Raw genomic sequence first — 16,839 nt, 5'->3', positions numbered from 1 at the left:
TAGATAGATAGATAGATATGAGATAGATAGGTAAATAGATATGAGATAGATAGATAGATAGATAGATAGATAGATAGATAGATATGAGATAGATAGATAGATAGATAGATATGAGATAGATAGATAGATAGATAGATAGATATGAGATAGATAGATAGATAGATAGATAGATAGATAGATAGATATGAGATAGATAGATATGAGATAGATAGGTAAATAGATATGAGATAGATAGATAGATAGATAGATAGATAGATAGATAGATAGATAGATAGATAGATATGAGATAGAGAGATAGATAGATATGAGATAGATAGATAGATAGATAGGAGATAGATAGATATTGGATAGATAGATTTGACATAGATAGATATGAGATAGATAGAGATAGATAGATAGATAGATAGATAGATAGAGATAGATAGATAGGAGATAGATAGAGATAGATAGATAGATAGATTTGAGATAGATATAATGCCAGAAAAAGTAAGTGAACCCTTTGGAATTCTCCGGACTTTGGCACTAATTTCTAATTCAATGCTATCTGATTGTTACATAAGTCACAAGTATAATAAAACACAATGAAACACACAGACAGCTGTATTGTTCATGTCGTTTACTGAACACAATGAGTAATCATTCATATTACAGTGAGAAAAAAATATAAGTGAACCTTGAGTATACTAACCTGTAGATCGCCCTTTAACAGCTATCAGCTGCACCAAACTTTTCCAATGAATTTTGGATGATTCTTTCCTGCAAATGTATTCCCGTTCATCAATATTTCTAGGATGCCTTGCATGTACAGCTAGCTCCAGGTTATGCCACAGCATCTTCAGAAGATTAACATTCAGACTCTGACTGAGCCTTTTCAAAATAACAATTTTCTTCTTCTCCAGCCATTCTTTAGTTGATTACTTGTGTGCTGTGGGTCGTTGTCTTGTTGCATCGCAGAACATCTCTTCAGCTTGATATCCTGGGCTGCTGTCCTAATATTCTCATGCAAGATATTGTGATCCACCTTAGAATACATTGTTTGAAAAATGATCACAAGACATCCAGGCCCTGAGGAAAAAAACCAAACCATGATGCCTTCTCCACCATAACCTCCAAAGCGTGATGTCCTCTCCTCCATAGCCCAAACCATGACGCCCCTTCCACCATCTTCACAAGATGAGGTTTTCGTGTTGACGGGCTCTGTTCTTCTTTCTCTAAGTATAACAATGTGTATTTGTGCTAAAAAGTTCCAATTTTGCCTGATCTTGGACTCAGGACTGTGTCTCAGTGGGCCCCTTTGCAGAGTGTCACAACACGTGCAGCAGTGACCATATAATAACATCTCTTCACAGGTGCTTTGCAGACCATATAAGTGATTACAGTACCATTATATTCAGTAGTAACAGTCGATGTCCTTTCTGACTGCAGTCATTCAGTTCCCCTTTTCTTCTGTATCTAGCCCAGACCTCTATGACCACTTCTCCTGGCTACAACTTGTCTCTACGGAATCTGACACATAGACATCTTTGGCTCACCGTATTTCCACCACCCTCCTTACGTTATCTACACCTTTACACAGTTTCCTCTTCTATAGTACTCAAGATAGTAATAATGTCACCTGTGGTACCCCACACAGTGGTACTGCCCCCATTTGTGACCCTGTAGGCCCCACACAGTAAATACTATTTATAGTGACCCTCACACAGTAAAAGTGGCCCCACTTAGCAATAATGTCTAATATCCCCACTCAGTAATAATACACCCTTTTGCCTCCACTCAGCAATACCGTTCCCTTTATCCCCATTCAATAATACCCCGTTTTAGAAATAATGCCTCTGTTTGTGCCCTTTTGGAAAAAAATGTCTCAATGTCCCCCTTTCAAAAATAATTACCCCATTTGTCTCCCCTTTTAGAAATAATGCCCCCAATGTCCCCTTTCAGAAGCAGTGTCCCCATTTTCACCATTAAGGAGTAATATTCCTCTTTTAGAGTTAGTGCCCCCGTTTTCCCCTTGTGACATCCCCCCTGTGACCCATCTCTCCTTAGCTAGTCAGTGGGCTCTGACATCTGTGTGGGTTTGCCGGGTTCTGATGCGGGGCCTGCTTGGAGTGATACAGCAGGAGGCTCCTGGGGACAATAGTACAGTCTGATATTCTCTTCCAGCTTCATGCATCTCTGTAACATGTCTCCTAGGCTCTTCTGAAAGTTGTTTGTACTGAGGTGGGTTCACACTGACCAATCATTCTGCCAGTAACCAGGCTTTGTGACCAATCATTCTGCCAGAACAACAGATCTGCCAGTAACCAGGCTTTGTGTTCCTTTATTTAATGGGGTGGTCCAAGTTGTTATTATTTTTCAAATCTGTATTCCTCCTTCCCCAAAATAATATACCATCCTATATTCACCTGTTCTGGCTCCCCCCCCCCCCCCCCCCCCGCATATGCAGTGCTGCACCTCCATACTGGATGCCGGGTCTGTTTAAAGGTTGGGAAGGCGGTCTGTGAATAAGATATAGTATCACAGACCACTGCAGCCAATCACAGTACTGTCCGCGCCTCAGTACATCTGATGTACAATACTGTATGTAGCTGGACTTTTCCAAAGCGTTTGATACTGTGTCGCATAAAAGGTTGGTATATAAGATGAGAATCCTTGGTCTGGGTGAGAATGTGTGTAAGGGTGTAACCGGTCAGTGATAGGAAGCAGAGGGGGTTATAAATGGTACATACTCTAATTGGGTCACTGTTACTAGTGGGGGGCCACAGGGGGCAGTATTGAAGGTGTCACCGTACTAGTGGGGTACCACAGGGGGCAGTACTGAAGGGGGTCACCATTACTAGTGGGGCAACGTAGGGGGTAGTATTGGAGGGGGTCACTGTTACTAGTGGGGTACCACAGGGGGCAGTACTGGAGGGGGTCACCGTTACTAGTGGGGTACCACACGGGGCAGTACTGGAGGGGTCACTGTTACTAGTGGGGTACCACAGGGGGCAGTACTGAAGGGGTCACCCTTACTAGTGGGGTACCACAGGGGGCAGTATTGGAGGGCTCACCGTTACTATTGGGGTACCACAGGATGCAGTATTGAAGTGGTCACCATTACTAGTGGGGTACCACAGGGAGCAGTATTGGGTTGATCACTGTTATTAGTGATACTAGCTCTAATAACTATGTATAGATATATCAGGAGACAGTACAGAGATCTCTCCCATCATCTATTATACCCAGGACTGTAACAAGGGGGCGCTCTAATAACTATGTATAGATATATCAGGGGTCAGTACAGAGATCTCTCCCATCATCTATTATACCCAGGACTGTAACAAGGGGGCGCTCTAATAACTATGTATAGATATATCAGGGGTCAGTACAGAGATCTCTCCCATCATCTATTATACCCAGGACTGTAACAAGGGGGCGCTCTAATAACTATGTATAGATATATCAGGGGTCAGTACAGAGATCTCTCACATCATCTATTATACCCAGGACTGTAACAAGGGGGCGCTCTAATAACTATGTTATATACATCAGGGGTCAGTACAGAGATCTCTCCCATCATCTATTATACCCAGGACTGTAACTAGGGAGCGCTCTAATAACTATGTATACATATATCAGGGGTCAGTACAGAGATCTCTCCCATCATCTATTATACCCAGGACTGTAACAAGGGGGCGCTCTAATAACTATGTATACATATATCAGGGGACAATACAGAGATCTCTCCCATCATCTATTTATATCTAGGACTGTAACAAGGGGGCGCTCTAATAACTATGTAGGTAGATATATCACGGGTCAGTACAGAGATCTCTCCCATCATCTATTATACCCTGGACTGTAACAAGGGGGCGCTCAAATAACTATGTATAGATATATCAGGGGTCAGTACAGAGATCTCTCCCATCATCTATTATACCCAGGACTGTAACAAGGGGGCGCTCTAATAACTATGTATAATATATCAGGGGTCAGTACAGAGATCTCTCCCATCATCTATTATACCCTGGACTGTAACAAGGGGGCGCTCTAATAACTATGTATAGATATATCAGGGGTCAGTACAGAGATTTCTCCCATCATCTATTATACCCTGGACTGTAACAAGGGGGCGCTCAAATAACTATGTATAGATATATCAGGGAACAGTACAGAGATCTCCCATCATCTATTTATACCCAGGACTGTAACAGGGGGCGCTCCAATAACTATGTATAGATGTATCAGGGGTCAGTACAGAGATCTCTCCCATCATCTATTATACCCAGGACTGTAACAAGAGGGCGCTCTTATAACTATGTATTGGTATATCAGGGGTCAGTACAGAGATCTCCCCATCATCTATTATACCCAGAACTGTAACAAGGGGGTGCTCTAATAACTATGTATAGATATATCAGGGGTCAGTACAGAGATCTCTCCCATCATCTATTATACCCAGGACTGTAACAAGAGGGAGCTCTAATAACTATGTATAGATATATCAGGGGTTAGTACAGAAATCTTTACCATCATCTATTATACCCAGGACTGTAACAAGGGGGCGCTCTAATACCTGTATGTAGATATATCAGGGGTCAGTACAGAGATCTTTTCCATCATCTATTATACTCATGACTGTAACAAGGGGGCGCTCTAAAAACTATGTATAGATATATCAGGGGTCAGTACAGAGATCTCTCCCATCATCTATTATACTCAGGACTGTAACAAGGGGGCGCTCTAATAACTATGTATAATATATCAGGGGTCAGTACAGAGATCTCTCCCATCATCTATTATACCCAGGACTGTAACAAGGGGGCGCTCTGATAACTATGTATAGATATATCAGGGGTCAGTACGGAGATCTCTCCCATCATCTATTATACCCAGGACTGTAACAAGGGGGCGCTCTAATAACTATGTATAGATATATCAGGGGTCAGTACAGAGATCTCTATCATCATTTATTATACCCAGGACTGTAACAAGGGGGCGCTCTAATAACTATGTATAGATATATCAGGGGTCAGTACAGAGATCTCTCCTATCATCTATTATACCCAGGACTCTAACAAGGGGGCGCTCTAATAACTATGTATAATATATCAGTGGTCAGTACAGAGATCTCTCCCATCATCTATTATACCCAGGACTGTAACAAGGGGGCGCTCTGATAACTATGTATAGATATATCAGGGGTCAGTACGGAGATCTCTCCCATCATCTATTATACCCAGGACTGTAACAAGGGGGCGCTCTAATAACTATGTATAGATATATCAGGGGTCAGTACAGAGATCTCTATCATCATTTATTATACCCAGGACTGTAACAAGGGGGCGCTCTAATAACTATGTATAGATATATCAGGGGTCAGTACAGAGATCTCTCCTATCATCTATTATACCCAGGACTCTAACAAGGGGGCGCTCTAATAACTATGTATAATATATCAGGGGTCAGTACAGAGATCTCTGCCATCATCTATTATACCCAGGACTGTAACAAGGGGGCGCTCTCCACGTTTGGAGGAAAGAAGGTTTCTATACAACATAGAACGGGGTTCTTTATTGTAAGAGCAGTACTGGCTACCATACTGCAGAGTACAGTCTGTTCCAGCCTGCCTGTCTATATCCTGTAAGCCTGTTGCATGGATGAGAAAGAACGTTGTGTTATACCGCTGCTTAACCCCTTGAGTGCCGTCTCTGCCCTAAAGAGTATTTTGGGAACCTTTCACCAGGTTCTGCTGACTTCCAGAATTTTTTCTTTTCTCTGACTACCTGGCAGTTTATAGTCACGTATCTGTTGGGGGACTTGTGCCCCACTTTTTCTGGAAGAGAACCTTGCTTTGGTTCACCTTCCACAACCCCTTTAACCCTTTCCAATCCACTGTCTGACGACATTCTGATTGAAGGCTGTACAACTCCCATGTCGGAAGACATCCTGCAGAGTATTGTTACTGTATATTACTGGCCGCTCTGTTGTCGGTGGCCTCTCCAACATGTCCCATACTGCAGTACTGGCTCTAGCCAGCAGACGGCGCCATTGTATAATGACAGAAAGAGAAAGTCCCCTAGGAAACCCTGAATCCAAAATTGGATTGCAAAGGGTTAATATATACTGTCTTACTATTACAAACAGCCCTTTGAAAGCGACCAGTAATGCTGATGTGACCCCCCTGGTCTGGTTCATCTGTACTTCTATCTGCTTGGTCATTGGATGTGAAACCTTGTGGTGGAATACATAAACCTCATGCAATATGTAAGATACATCCTCACTTTGTAACCAGAGGAACCCGTTTTCACCTTTAAGCAGCACTGCCCCCTTCTGGGCACTATAGAGGCTGCAGCTCTGATCCCATTGGCTCACAGAGATTCACTAGAGGTCTCTTTTTTTGATGTCCTGAACAAATGACATTTTGGAGAGTGCCACAATATGACACAAGACCCGCAGCTCCTCCCGCCTGCAGATACAATAGTTTCTTGCTTTTCAGTGTATCTTTCTGTTGACTTCTATGAGGCCTCGTTTTTGAGGGATAAGTTGTATTTTTTTATGGCACCAGTTAATGTACCGAAAAACTGTAAAAAATATTTGAGTTGAAATGGAAAAAAGACCCGACTGAGAATGAAAAAAAGTGCTTTGCCCCCTTACCTTTTTTTATCTTTACTCGAAGGGGGTGTGTATGAACGATGAGAACATCGATCCCCGCTCTTAACCCCTTGCATGCTGCCGCATGTAAAGGGTGCACAATGGGAGCTCGCTCCCTCTGTGATTTCATCAGCCCTCTGCGATGTAATCGTGGTGGGCTGATGGGTTGCCATGGCAACCAGACTCTGGTATATGCCTGTAGTCACTACTGTGTGCAATACTGCAATGCATTATCATAGGAATCAGAGCTTTTATGGTTCAAGTCCCATGTAGGGGCATAAAAAATGTCAAAGAATATAAATAACGCAAAAACCTTTTTTTGCACACTTTCTATTGTTTGTATAAAAAAAACCCTACATATTTGGTATCATCATATCCGTAACGACCCGTACAATAAATTGAACCCACTATTCATTGTGTCAAAGAAACTCCTAAAAAACACAATTAAAGTGCCCATAAAAGCCGTTTGTACCTCAAAATGGTACCAATAAAAACGACAGCTCGTCATGATTAAAAAAAGAGCTCGTCCGGGAAAATAAAAAAGTCGTGAGGTTTTTAATGCAATGATGGAAGAAGAAAAATAATGTCCAAAAAAATTGTTTTTACTTGGGCAAAATGGAAAAACCTTGAAAATGGAAGTATTTTTGGAATCGTAATTTTAGCAGAAGAAAGTATCCTGTCATTAATGCTGCATGATGGCAGAATTGTGCCGCCCGAGAGTCTGGGGTCCAACCTCTTACCAGTCCGTGTGCGTGTGCTCATCGGGTTTCACGCGGCGGAATTGCTGTGGAAGTTTCAGAAGCGACTTCCCGTGTCGCAGTCTGGGGCTTTCTGTCGCGGTTTATGGTGCCGATTCGCATGCAGAATTTGCCCTGTCAATGGAATCTACATGCGGGATCTGAGCGTTTCCTTGTCAGGCAGCGAAGTCCGTTGGACAGGGCAGATTTCGTCTGCGGATCCACACCAAAAACTACGGCAGGAAACCACAGATTTTCATACTTTTTTGGGGGGGGGGTGAAAACTCATGTGGGCCATTCCATGGCGAGTTCCACTGCGTGACGCTCCCGAAGCGGGTTGATTTTTTTGCATCATGCGGACAATTTTTCAAAGTCTTGTCCGCATCGCTGCTACTGCAGATGCCGTGGATTCTCTGTGTAGGAAATGTGCACGGAAAATCCCCAGCAAATCCGCCTTGTGTGACCGCGGCCTCGTACACCGCGCCGTAAGACTTCCAGCTCCCATGATCCTCTAGTCCTTGTTGATGAAGCCTCCTGTTACCCCAACGATGCCCGACCTCATATTCCAACACCCCTCTTTTATTTCCAGCGCTCCGCGGTTCCTCATTACACTCGATACATTTTAAGCGAATTGCGGCCGACGCTTAAAAAGAAGAATTCCAATTTTTTCTTTTAAGATTAGAAGCCATAAATGTTTATTAAAAGAATCTATAATGAAATCAGTTTTGTTGTGTTTTAATAGCCGCCTTGAGTGTGTTAGATAAGTGAGCAGAGTTGTTAATCATTAAGTACTCCGCTTGCAAAAAGTATTTGATCGTATTGCCACCTAGGGGCCGAAAGCAACTCTCCACCCTGGAATAAAGCGTAATGGAGCAGGTGCGGCTATTGACAATATGCATATGCTCTTTCTTTATTGCCCACATGCTAGCCATGTTTCTTCTGCTAAAAGATACTTCTAAACTCTCCCCAGGCGACCGGCGGCTTTATATATAATCTGTTAGAGGTGATTACTATTTGCATTGCAGAAGGGCCTCCCGGTTGCCGCCTGGCTTCCTCGGCAGACCGTCCGGACCCCCTTCTATATGTTTTGTACATTATTCATCTTCCATGTGTTTGTCCAGTTTCCACTGTAAACAAGCCGTTCATCATACGGAGCCGTTCCCTTCAATGTGCGCTGAATACACTTTTAATTTTTCATGAAGCTACTAATCATATTACTGGAAAGATTAAGATGTCTGCGAAAAGTGGAGCGCTCCTTAAGTAATGCGCTGCAGGAGATGCCGGATTTCAATTTCTTCCTATTTGTAGAACCGTAATTGTTTCTGTTGTCCCTTACGGTGACCTTGTCTTGCAGTCACTTCTGTGTACGGCCGGAGTTATTGTGGCCTGGTAGTCCGGCGCAGTCATGGACCGCCTTGCTTTGTATTCTAGAATATATACCAGCCAGTGGCATAACTAAAGTCATATGGGCCCTTGGGCAAACTTTGGTCCAGGCCCCTCTCCTCCAGGTGTAAGAAGATACTTAGGTCCACCCCTCCCCAGCCCCAGAGCAAACTTCGGTCTGCCCACCAGGTCCTAGAGCAAACTTAAATCTGCCCCGGGCCCCAGATAAAACTTAGGTCTGCCGCTCACAACACTCACAAACTTATTGAATAATAGATTACCCCTGCCTTCCCCCACCCTCTGTGTAAAACCGCTGCATCGGCAAAGTTTAGAGGGCTTCCCCAGGCAGCCAACCGCCGACACATCATCCTCCAATCCCGATCAGCAGTTTTCCAAGGCGGTGCACTCGTACATTGAAGCAGACAGCTCTGTTCTGACAGCAGTGGTCAGGCTTGGTATTGTCAAAACCGTTTACATTTACTTCAATGGGAGTTTTGTCTGCAATATTAAGCCTGGCCACTGCTGTGGGGACGGAGCTGTCTGCTTCCTGTAGATATCAGCTCAGTGCACAAACTCACAGACATGACAAACAGCTGATGATGTATCTTGAGAATAGGCCATCAATAGTTTACAACTGGACGACCCCTTTAAGTGTGTGTAACCCATAAGGCTTGGTTCAACAAAGCAACAAAGAGTCTTGTAGGAAACATGGCCGCTGTGCTGCACTGGAGGTGATGAGTTCTGTCTGTGCCGACTGTCCACCCACTAGATGCCATGCAGGTACCTCCTCCTATATGCTGCTAGACTAGATGTGGATGACAATGTGGTCATCGCCCCCCTCCTCGGGGCCCGGTCATAGTCACAGCCCCTTAAATCAGTTCTGAATCCTGGACATTGATGTGACCACATAATTAAAGTGCATATTGCAAGTTAATTTTATAGGCTGATCAGGGATCAAGATAGTGAATCTCACCGAACAGGATTACATCTGATAACAGGAACATGTAGATCAGTTTAAAGGCTTTTCCTAGTTGATGATGATGGCCTATTTGTAAGAAAGACCATCAATAGTAGATCAACAAGGGTCTTCCTCCCAGGAACTGCGCTGATCAGCTATCTGCTGTGTCGGTGAACTCATGAACTGAGCTGATGTCTGGAGGAAGCAGACAGCTCCATTCCCACTATAGTGGATTGACTTGGTATTGCAGGCTAATTTTAATGGCCCAATGAAGCCTGGCTGTAACAGTGGGAACGGAACTGTCAGCTTCCTGCAGAAGTCAGCTCAGTGCATGAATGTACCAGCCCAGCGAAGGGCTGGGGTCCTTAGTGGCGGACCACCACCACATCACTTTTTATGGCCTGTTGTAAGGATAGGCTATTAATAGTTTGCAACTGAACAACCCCTTTAAGACTTCATTTAGGTGGGATTTGATGACATAAGGAATGACTATATAATATTCATCACTGTTTCTTAAGGACCTCACTGGTTAAACGTACCCCATATCTTGTACTGATCTAATGTATGGATTATTGTGGTCCCACCTACTTCCGTGACCGGTGGAAACCCTTCAACTTTCTTCTTGTCACTTGAATTTTCACCAAAGCTTCAATTTTGTAAGCTGATTGAGAAATCGCATTTACCTCTTGTAAGGAACAAACCGCTCATCACAGAGTGTCACCGATGTGTGTTGTTTGTCTTTGTTTTAGGGAACGGCGTACCAGGCCAAGGTGTTTGGGTTACGTCCTTGTTCAACATACCGCATCGGTATCAAGGCCGTCAATAGTGCCGGGGCTGTGGCCAGCACATGGATTACCATAAAGACCTTGGAGGCTGCACCAAGTGCCATGAACTTCACCGTGGACAAGACTGAAGGCGGCAGAGCGTTACTTCTCAAGTGGTCGCAGCCGGCAAGAACAAATGGAGCATTGATGGTAAAATAATATTTATGTAGAGTCAAGTATCCATGAGACATAAAGTTATCGTGGACTTGGCTCAGACCATGAGCCCTATAGACTGCTCCATTGATGAGGAAACCTTTGAACCTTACAGATCTCTCATCACTTCCTGGCATCCTATGACAACATCGCCTTTGCTACTCATTATTGAGAAACACACAGAAGTCCTAACTTCCAAATCCTATCCAACCCATGTCCTGCCTACGTTCTTTGGATAACCTCCAGATACTATTCAATATGTAACCTTCACTGCGCCAATGACCTTGTAGGTCTAGGGGAGGGGAGGGGGGGGGGGTTCTCCTTGTAGAAAGTGTCATTTGACATAAGGATGCTTATAGGTCAGAAAATGCTCCCTGGGAAAAAGTGTATGCAAATTAGCTCTCATCCAGGAGGAAGAAAGCTGGCTTTTTAGTGCCACCTATTGGATAGCAACCCAGTAGGTGAATGTCTGATCCTTTCTGTTCACACATTCTGATATTTCCTAAGAAGAAAGCCACAATCCTACATTACACTCCAGTCCAGAATTATCCAGCACTGACTGAGTCATTTACATGGGTGACTCACTAAGGTGCCTTATTACAGTACATTAGAAGGGTTTTCTGTAGCTACACTACCATAATGTTGACCTTTCCTCAGGATAGGTCATTAATAGGTGATTGTTGGGGATCTGCCACTTGAGATCCTTACTGCTTAGTCCTATGAATAGGATTAACCTGTAAAACCAGGAACAGCCACTATACAATGTACGGTGCTATGTCTGGCATAGACTGAAGTGACAGTGGCACTCATGACCTCCCACCAATTAACTATTGATGGCCTATCCTTAGGTGGCCTATCCTTAGGATAGGTCATTAATTAATCTAGCCCTGGAAAACTTCTATAAAGTTAGATGAGCTATTGCTTTCAGTGAGGTCCATCAATGATGTGATATGTATGGAAACTGCCTTGATCATTTTTTTACAGGTTTAGAGGAGATTTGGCCAATCTGAATCTGAAAATTCAACTTTATGCCAATTTGTTTCCCTCTCACAACATTCCCATCCATAAGTGGAACAATAATGACCACTTGGGTTGTGAACATGGAATGTTTTTACCCATACGTGTTTATTTTTGTTTTTCAGATGTATAATGTCTATAGTGATGGCAATCTTGAATACAGTGGCCTATCTGAACAATTTTTGCTCCGTCGTCTTGAACCCTATACAGTTTATACATTGGTACTTGAAGCTTGTACCGCTGCCGGCTGCACCCAAACTTTCCCTCTTCATATCCAGACAGATGAAGCTCCTCCAGTATCTCAGCTCCCACCTCAAATTAAACCACTTAATGCCACCCACATTCAACTCACCTGGTCACCTCCAGTTCACCCAAATGGAAAAATTCTACAATATGATATTATTAAAAGGTCCACACTGGAAAATGCTTTGGGGGACCAGAAGAACATGGCTGAAAGTGTTGTTTTTAGACAGCTGAACACGGAGCCTATGGTGTTCACCTATACAGATGGGGGACTGAAACCTTGGACGGATTATGAGTATAAGGTTCAGGCATGGAACTCGGTTGGATATGCAGACAGTACATGGACAGTGGGTCAAACCAGTCAAGCCGCACCCACCTTTATTCTTCCACCTAAATTATTCTATGATACTCAGAATCCCAATCATGTCATTATCCAATGGGCCAAGCCAGAAGAAGACAATGGGAAGATATTGTATTACAAGTTGCAGAAAAATAATATCACATTACCCTTTAACTTTGACTACACAACATTAAATTACACGGATGAAGATTTGCTTCCCTATTCTGAGTACACTTACTCCATAGTAGCCTGCACATTAGGAGGTTGCACCATTAGTTATCCTACACAAATAAGAACCTTGGAAGGTCCACCAAGTGCGGTGAATCCACCCAGAGCCGAGGCCCTTAGTGCAACAGAATTCAATGTGTCTTGGTCTCCACCATCAATACAGAATGGAGAAATCACTAAATACATTATTAAAATTGATAACGAGACATACTTTGCTGGAACAAAATTATCCATCGTCATTTCTAATCTCCAGCCCTTCGCAACCTATAACATTAGTCTTGTTGCTTGCACCAGTGGTGGCTGTACGAGTAGCTCCAATACATTGATCAGAACGAAAGAGGCTCATCCTCTATACATGAAAGAGCCAAGTTTTGTAGTTACAAGTGCCCAGTCTATTAAGATCTCATGGCAAAGTCCTGATAAACCCAACGGCAAAATCACAAATTATGAGCTACATAGAGATGGTCAACTGATTTACAATGGTTTGGATATTCAATATCATGACTTTGGGTTGGAACCAGGAACAGAATATACTTATACCATACAAGCTAGCAATAGTCAGGGGAGTTGCGTAAGCTCACCTGCAAAAATTAAGACCCATTCCTCCTCGCCATCTGGTATGAAACCACCTAGACTTCATGCAAAAAGTGCCCAGGAAATATTGATAACTTGGGGAGCTCCATTGAAGGCCAATGGACTCATACTCAATTATACTCTTCATGTTCATCCTTCAGCTGAAACAAACGACTTGCAATATACATTTAACAGCTCTTTTAGTTCTCCGGATGACCTCTCATATTTACTAAAGGACTTGAAACCAAATACACAGTAAGTACAAACGTTGTTGATGGATATCATGATCATCATGGTATTATCCATAAGGCTTAAGGATGGGTATATGTCCACATCGTTGTTGAAAGTGAGATATCTGCCCTGTATGGGTTACAAGGCAGCAGTTACATCATTTGGGTTTTAGTGTCTTAGGAGGTAAAAAGGGCAATATGAAAGTATAGCATAGAGTATTATTTCATGTGCACCCATTTGATGAAACATAGATCTACACAGGGTCACTCTTACCATAAGGCAACATGATACTGAATCTGAGAGGAATGGCTAGTTGGGTGAGTGTTGGGTTGATGCCAAGCCAAAGGCCAATAGTTGGGCCCATATTTCTACTAGGGCCTCTATAAGGGATTACTATTAATATTGGAGCCACTAAGCTAGATGGGTCTATGTTGTTTTTTTGTTTTTTTTAGGGGAGGCGGGAGGGGGGGTGCCCTATTTCACACTTCACCATAAAGGCAGCATAAAGGCTTGTGGCCCCCCTGGATCTACAATATGACTTTAAATTGTAACTAAACTTCTTTTTCAGGTATGAAGCAAGAGTTGAAGCTTGCACTCTGTTTGGATGTGCTATGAGTGAGTGGGTGATGGGTCATACCTTGGAGGCTCCTCCAGAATCGCAACCTGCTCCACTCATTGATGTGCAGAAAAGTAGCCAAGCTCCATTGCTGGCTTGGAATGGTCCCCAACAACCAAATGGCAAAATCATAAGATATGATGTGTATCGAAGGAGGAAAAATAACCACCCAGAAATGTTGACCACAGAGTTGGTCTTCAACGGGTCCTCATTGTCATTTCAGGATGTGGATTTGCTGCCATTTGCAGAGTATGAGTATCAGGTATGACGTCCATTGTGAGTTGGTCAAAATAGCGATAGGGAAATTCCAGTGTTGACTGCTGCCTCTGTTAGATAAACATGCCTTGAAACTCCCTTTTAGAATATGGAGATATACAATCGGACTGGGGCATTTTTGACCCACCCTAAAAATACTGTAGATTCACACCTTGTCCTATAATATGATTTCATCATTTCACATATTGTGCACATGATCAAAGGCAAGAGGCCACCTCACCACACAGAGTCTGGGGATCTGTGGGTCACAGAAATGGGAACTTGTCCTGTGTATGTGCCATAAATGTCTATGATAGGGATAACCATTTAAGGTTTGGCCAAACCTAGATCCTCTTGACTCTGTTTTGGATGTACCCACCAGAGGATCCTCTGTTCTTCTGGTGGAACATTCAACCCAGATTACCTTTCGATTCAAAATCCACCTGGAAGTGGTGGCCAGTGGCTGCATTAAAGTGCCCATGTGCTTTCAACAGCTGTCTGCCAAACAATCTTTCAGCCAACGCCTATGTCCCCAAATCCTCCATGCTCTTGAACGTTTGGCTTGGCTGTGTATTCATGTGCTTAGGGAGATCAGCCACATCCAGATAGCTCTGACAGCAGCTTATCTTCTGAGGATCGAAAGGAGGTGTAAAGTTCATCTGTCAGGGGAAAGTTGCGCTGCACCCTTGCATATTAGAAAGTCATCTGGTATTGGCTTAGTTAGCCAAGTGGGGAATACAAAATATTAATGTGTATTGAGGTCTTCACCAGGTGGGATGAGGATTAGGAGACCTCTGTACTAACCTCTGGGATTCCCACCTATCAGACCTATAGCATATCTTGTAGGATGATACGAATAACCCTTAAAGCTTAAGATAGGCTTGCTCAGTGCTGGACCTCTTGGGTCGTGTTTCGGATGGGTCCACCGTAGGATCCTCTGATCTTCTGGACATCCATTCTTACCCCAAACATACCCCCAATTTCTTACTAAGCTTGGCCACATGCAGTGATAGAAAGTAAATATTCTGCTTCTTTCCATCTATAACATTGGGGTCTTTCCGAACCTTTTCTACAAAGTTGGAGGATTCTACGATTTATCCATACAGCCAGATATTTTGGCGTTGTGCGCGGACATCCTTAAAGCAGCCTATTAGGAACTGCAGGCATGAAATATAAAACAGGTCTGTTGAGTAGACAGCGGGGAGAGTGCTATGGGGCAGCTATTTATTCACTCTGGATGAATTGATATGATTTCCTTGATTGTGTATTTTTATTTATGAGGCATAATTTATGAGCGGTGAAAAGCAAACTAAGATGAGTGATGACTGGAAGGAGCCGGGGAGATAAATCACCGCCGGCTGAAGAACTGGTGATTTTGATCGAATCTATTGAATCAGCTGTTGCCCTTAGCTATTAAAGATATTGGAAAGACCTTTTAATATCTGCTTATCGCTCTCACGGGAAAACCATAACTATTTCATTATACACCCATAGGAAGCAGATTATTAGGCCGCTCGCCTGCAGTGGTTTGTTTTCTCTTACTTGTAATGGTTCTGTAGGTGCTGCTGCGTGTTTTACAATGATGAGGATGTACAGGGGGTCCGGGAGGTCTTCACACCCTCTCATTTTTTATATTTTGTTTTGTTGTCTTGTGTTCCCCATCTTTCTGCACTTGATACCCCATGAGGACAAAGTGACAACAGAATGATTTAAATCTTTGTCATTTAAAAAATAATTAAAAACTACGTTTTGCACTGACATAAGTATTCACACCCTTGGGTATGACACTTTTAGCTTCGGGGCTCCCATTGAGTGATGATTATCTTTGAGATGTTTCTACACCTTGAATGGAGTCAGCTGGGGTAATTCCTCTGATTGAATATAAAAGACCCCCCCCCCCCGCCTATCTATATAAGGTCTCACCGCTCACAATGCAGATCAGAGCCAAAACCAATTCATGAGGAGGAAAGAACTGCCTGCAGAGCTCAGAGACAGGATTGTGTGGAGGCTCAGATCTGGAGAAGCTACAAAAACATTTCTGCTGCCCTGAAAGTTTCCAAGAGCCCAACGGCCCCCATAATACTTAGATGGAAGAACCACCAGTACTCTTCCTAGAGCAACCGACCCCCAAACTAAGGAGGAGAAGGGTCTTGTAAGAGAGATGACCAAGAAAGAACCCAATGGTCACTCTGGCTGAGCTCCAAAGATCTTGTGTGCAGATGGAAGAAAGATCCAGAAGGTCAACCATCCCTGTAGCCTCCACCAATCTGGGCTTTATGGCGGAGGGGCTAGAGAGAAGCCTCCTCAGTAAGAAACATGAAAGCCTCCTGGAGTTACCAAAGAGACCCCAAAGGACCCTCAGACTGCGAGCAACAAGATCCTCTGCTCTGATGACACCAAGATGTACCTTTTTGGCCTCTAAGTATTCTGTCTGGAGGAAACCAGGCGCCGCTTATCACCTGCCCAATACCATCCCTACAGTGAAACTTTGTGGTGGAGCATCATACTGGGGAGAGGAGACTGGTCAGGGCTGATGGAAACCAGGCACCGCTCATCACCTGCCCAATACCATCCCTACAGTGAAGCCTGGTGGTGGAACATCATGCTGGGGGAGGGGAGACCAGACAGGGTGGATGGAAACCAGGCGC

General features: G+C 43.6%; 1 protein-coding gene across 1 annotated transcript in view; it reads left to right on the top strand.

The window, feature by feature from the left end:
- Positions 1-16,839, top strand: part of USH2A (usherin) — a 903,954-nt gene that overhangs the window by 839,302 nt on the left and 47,813 nt on the right. The window contains exons 59-61 of the mRNA XM_066594449.1: positions 10,461-10,685; positions 11,831-13,344; positions 13,889-14,198. Of these exons, the coding sequence (XP_066450546.1) occupies positions 10,461-10,685; positions 11,831-13,344; positions 13,889-14,198 (2,049 nt within the window). The remainder of the gene's footprint in view (positions 1-10,460; positions 10,686-11,830; positions 13,345-13,888; positions 14,199-16,839) is intronic.

Source organism: Eleutherodactylus coqui, chromosome 3 (assembly GCF_035609145.1).
Source record: "Eleutherodactylus coqui strain aEleCoq1 chromosome 3, aEleCoq1.hap1, whole genome shotgun sequence".
NCBI lineage: Eukaryota > Metazoa > Chordata > Amphibia > Anura > Eleutherodactylidae > Eleutherodactylus > Eleutherodactylus coqui.
This window is presented reverse-complemented; position numbering and strand designations above follow the sequence as displayed.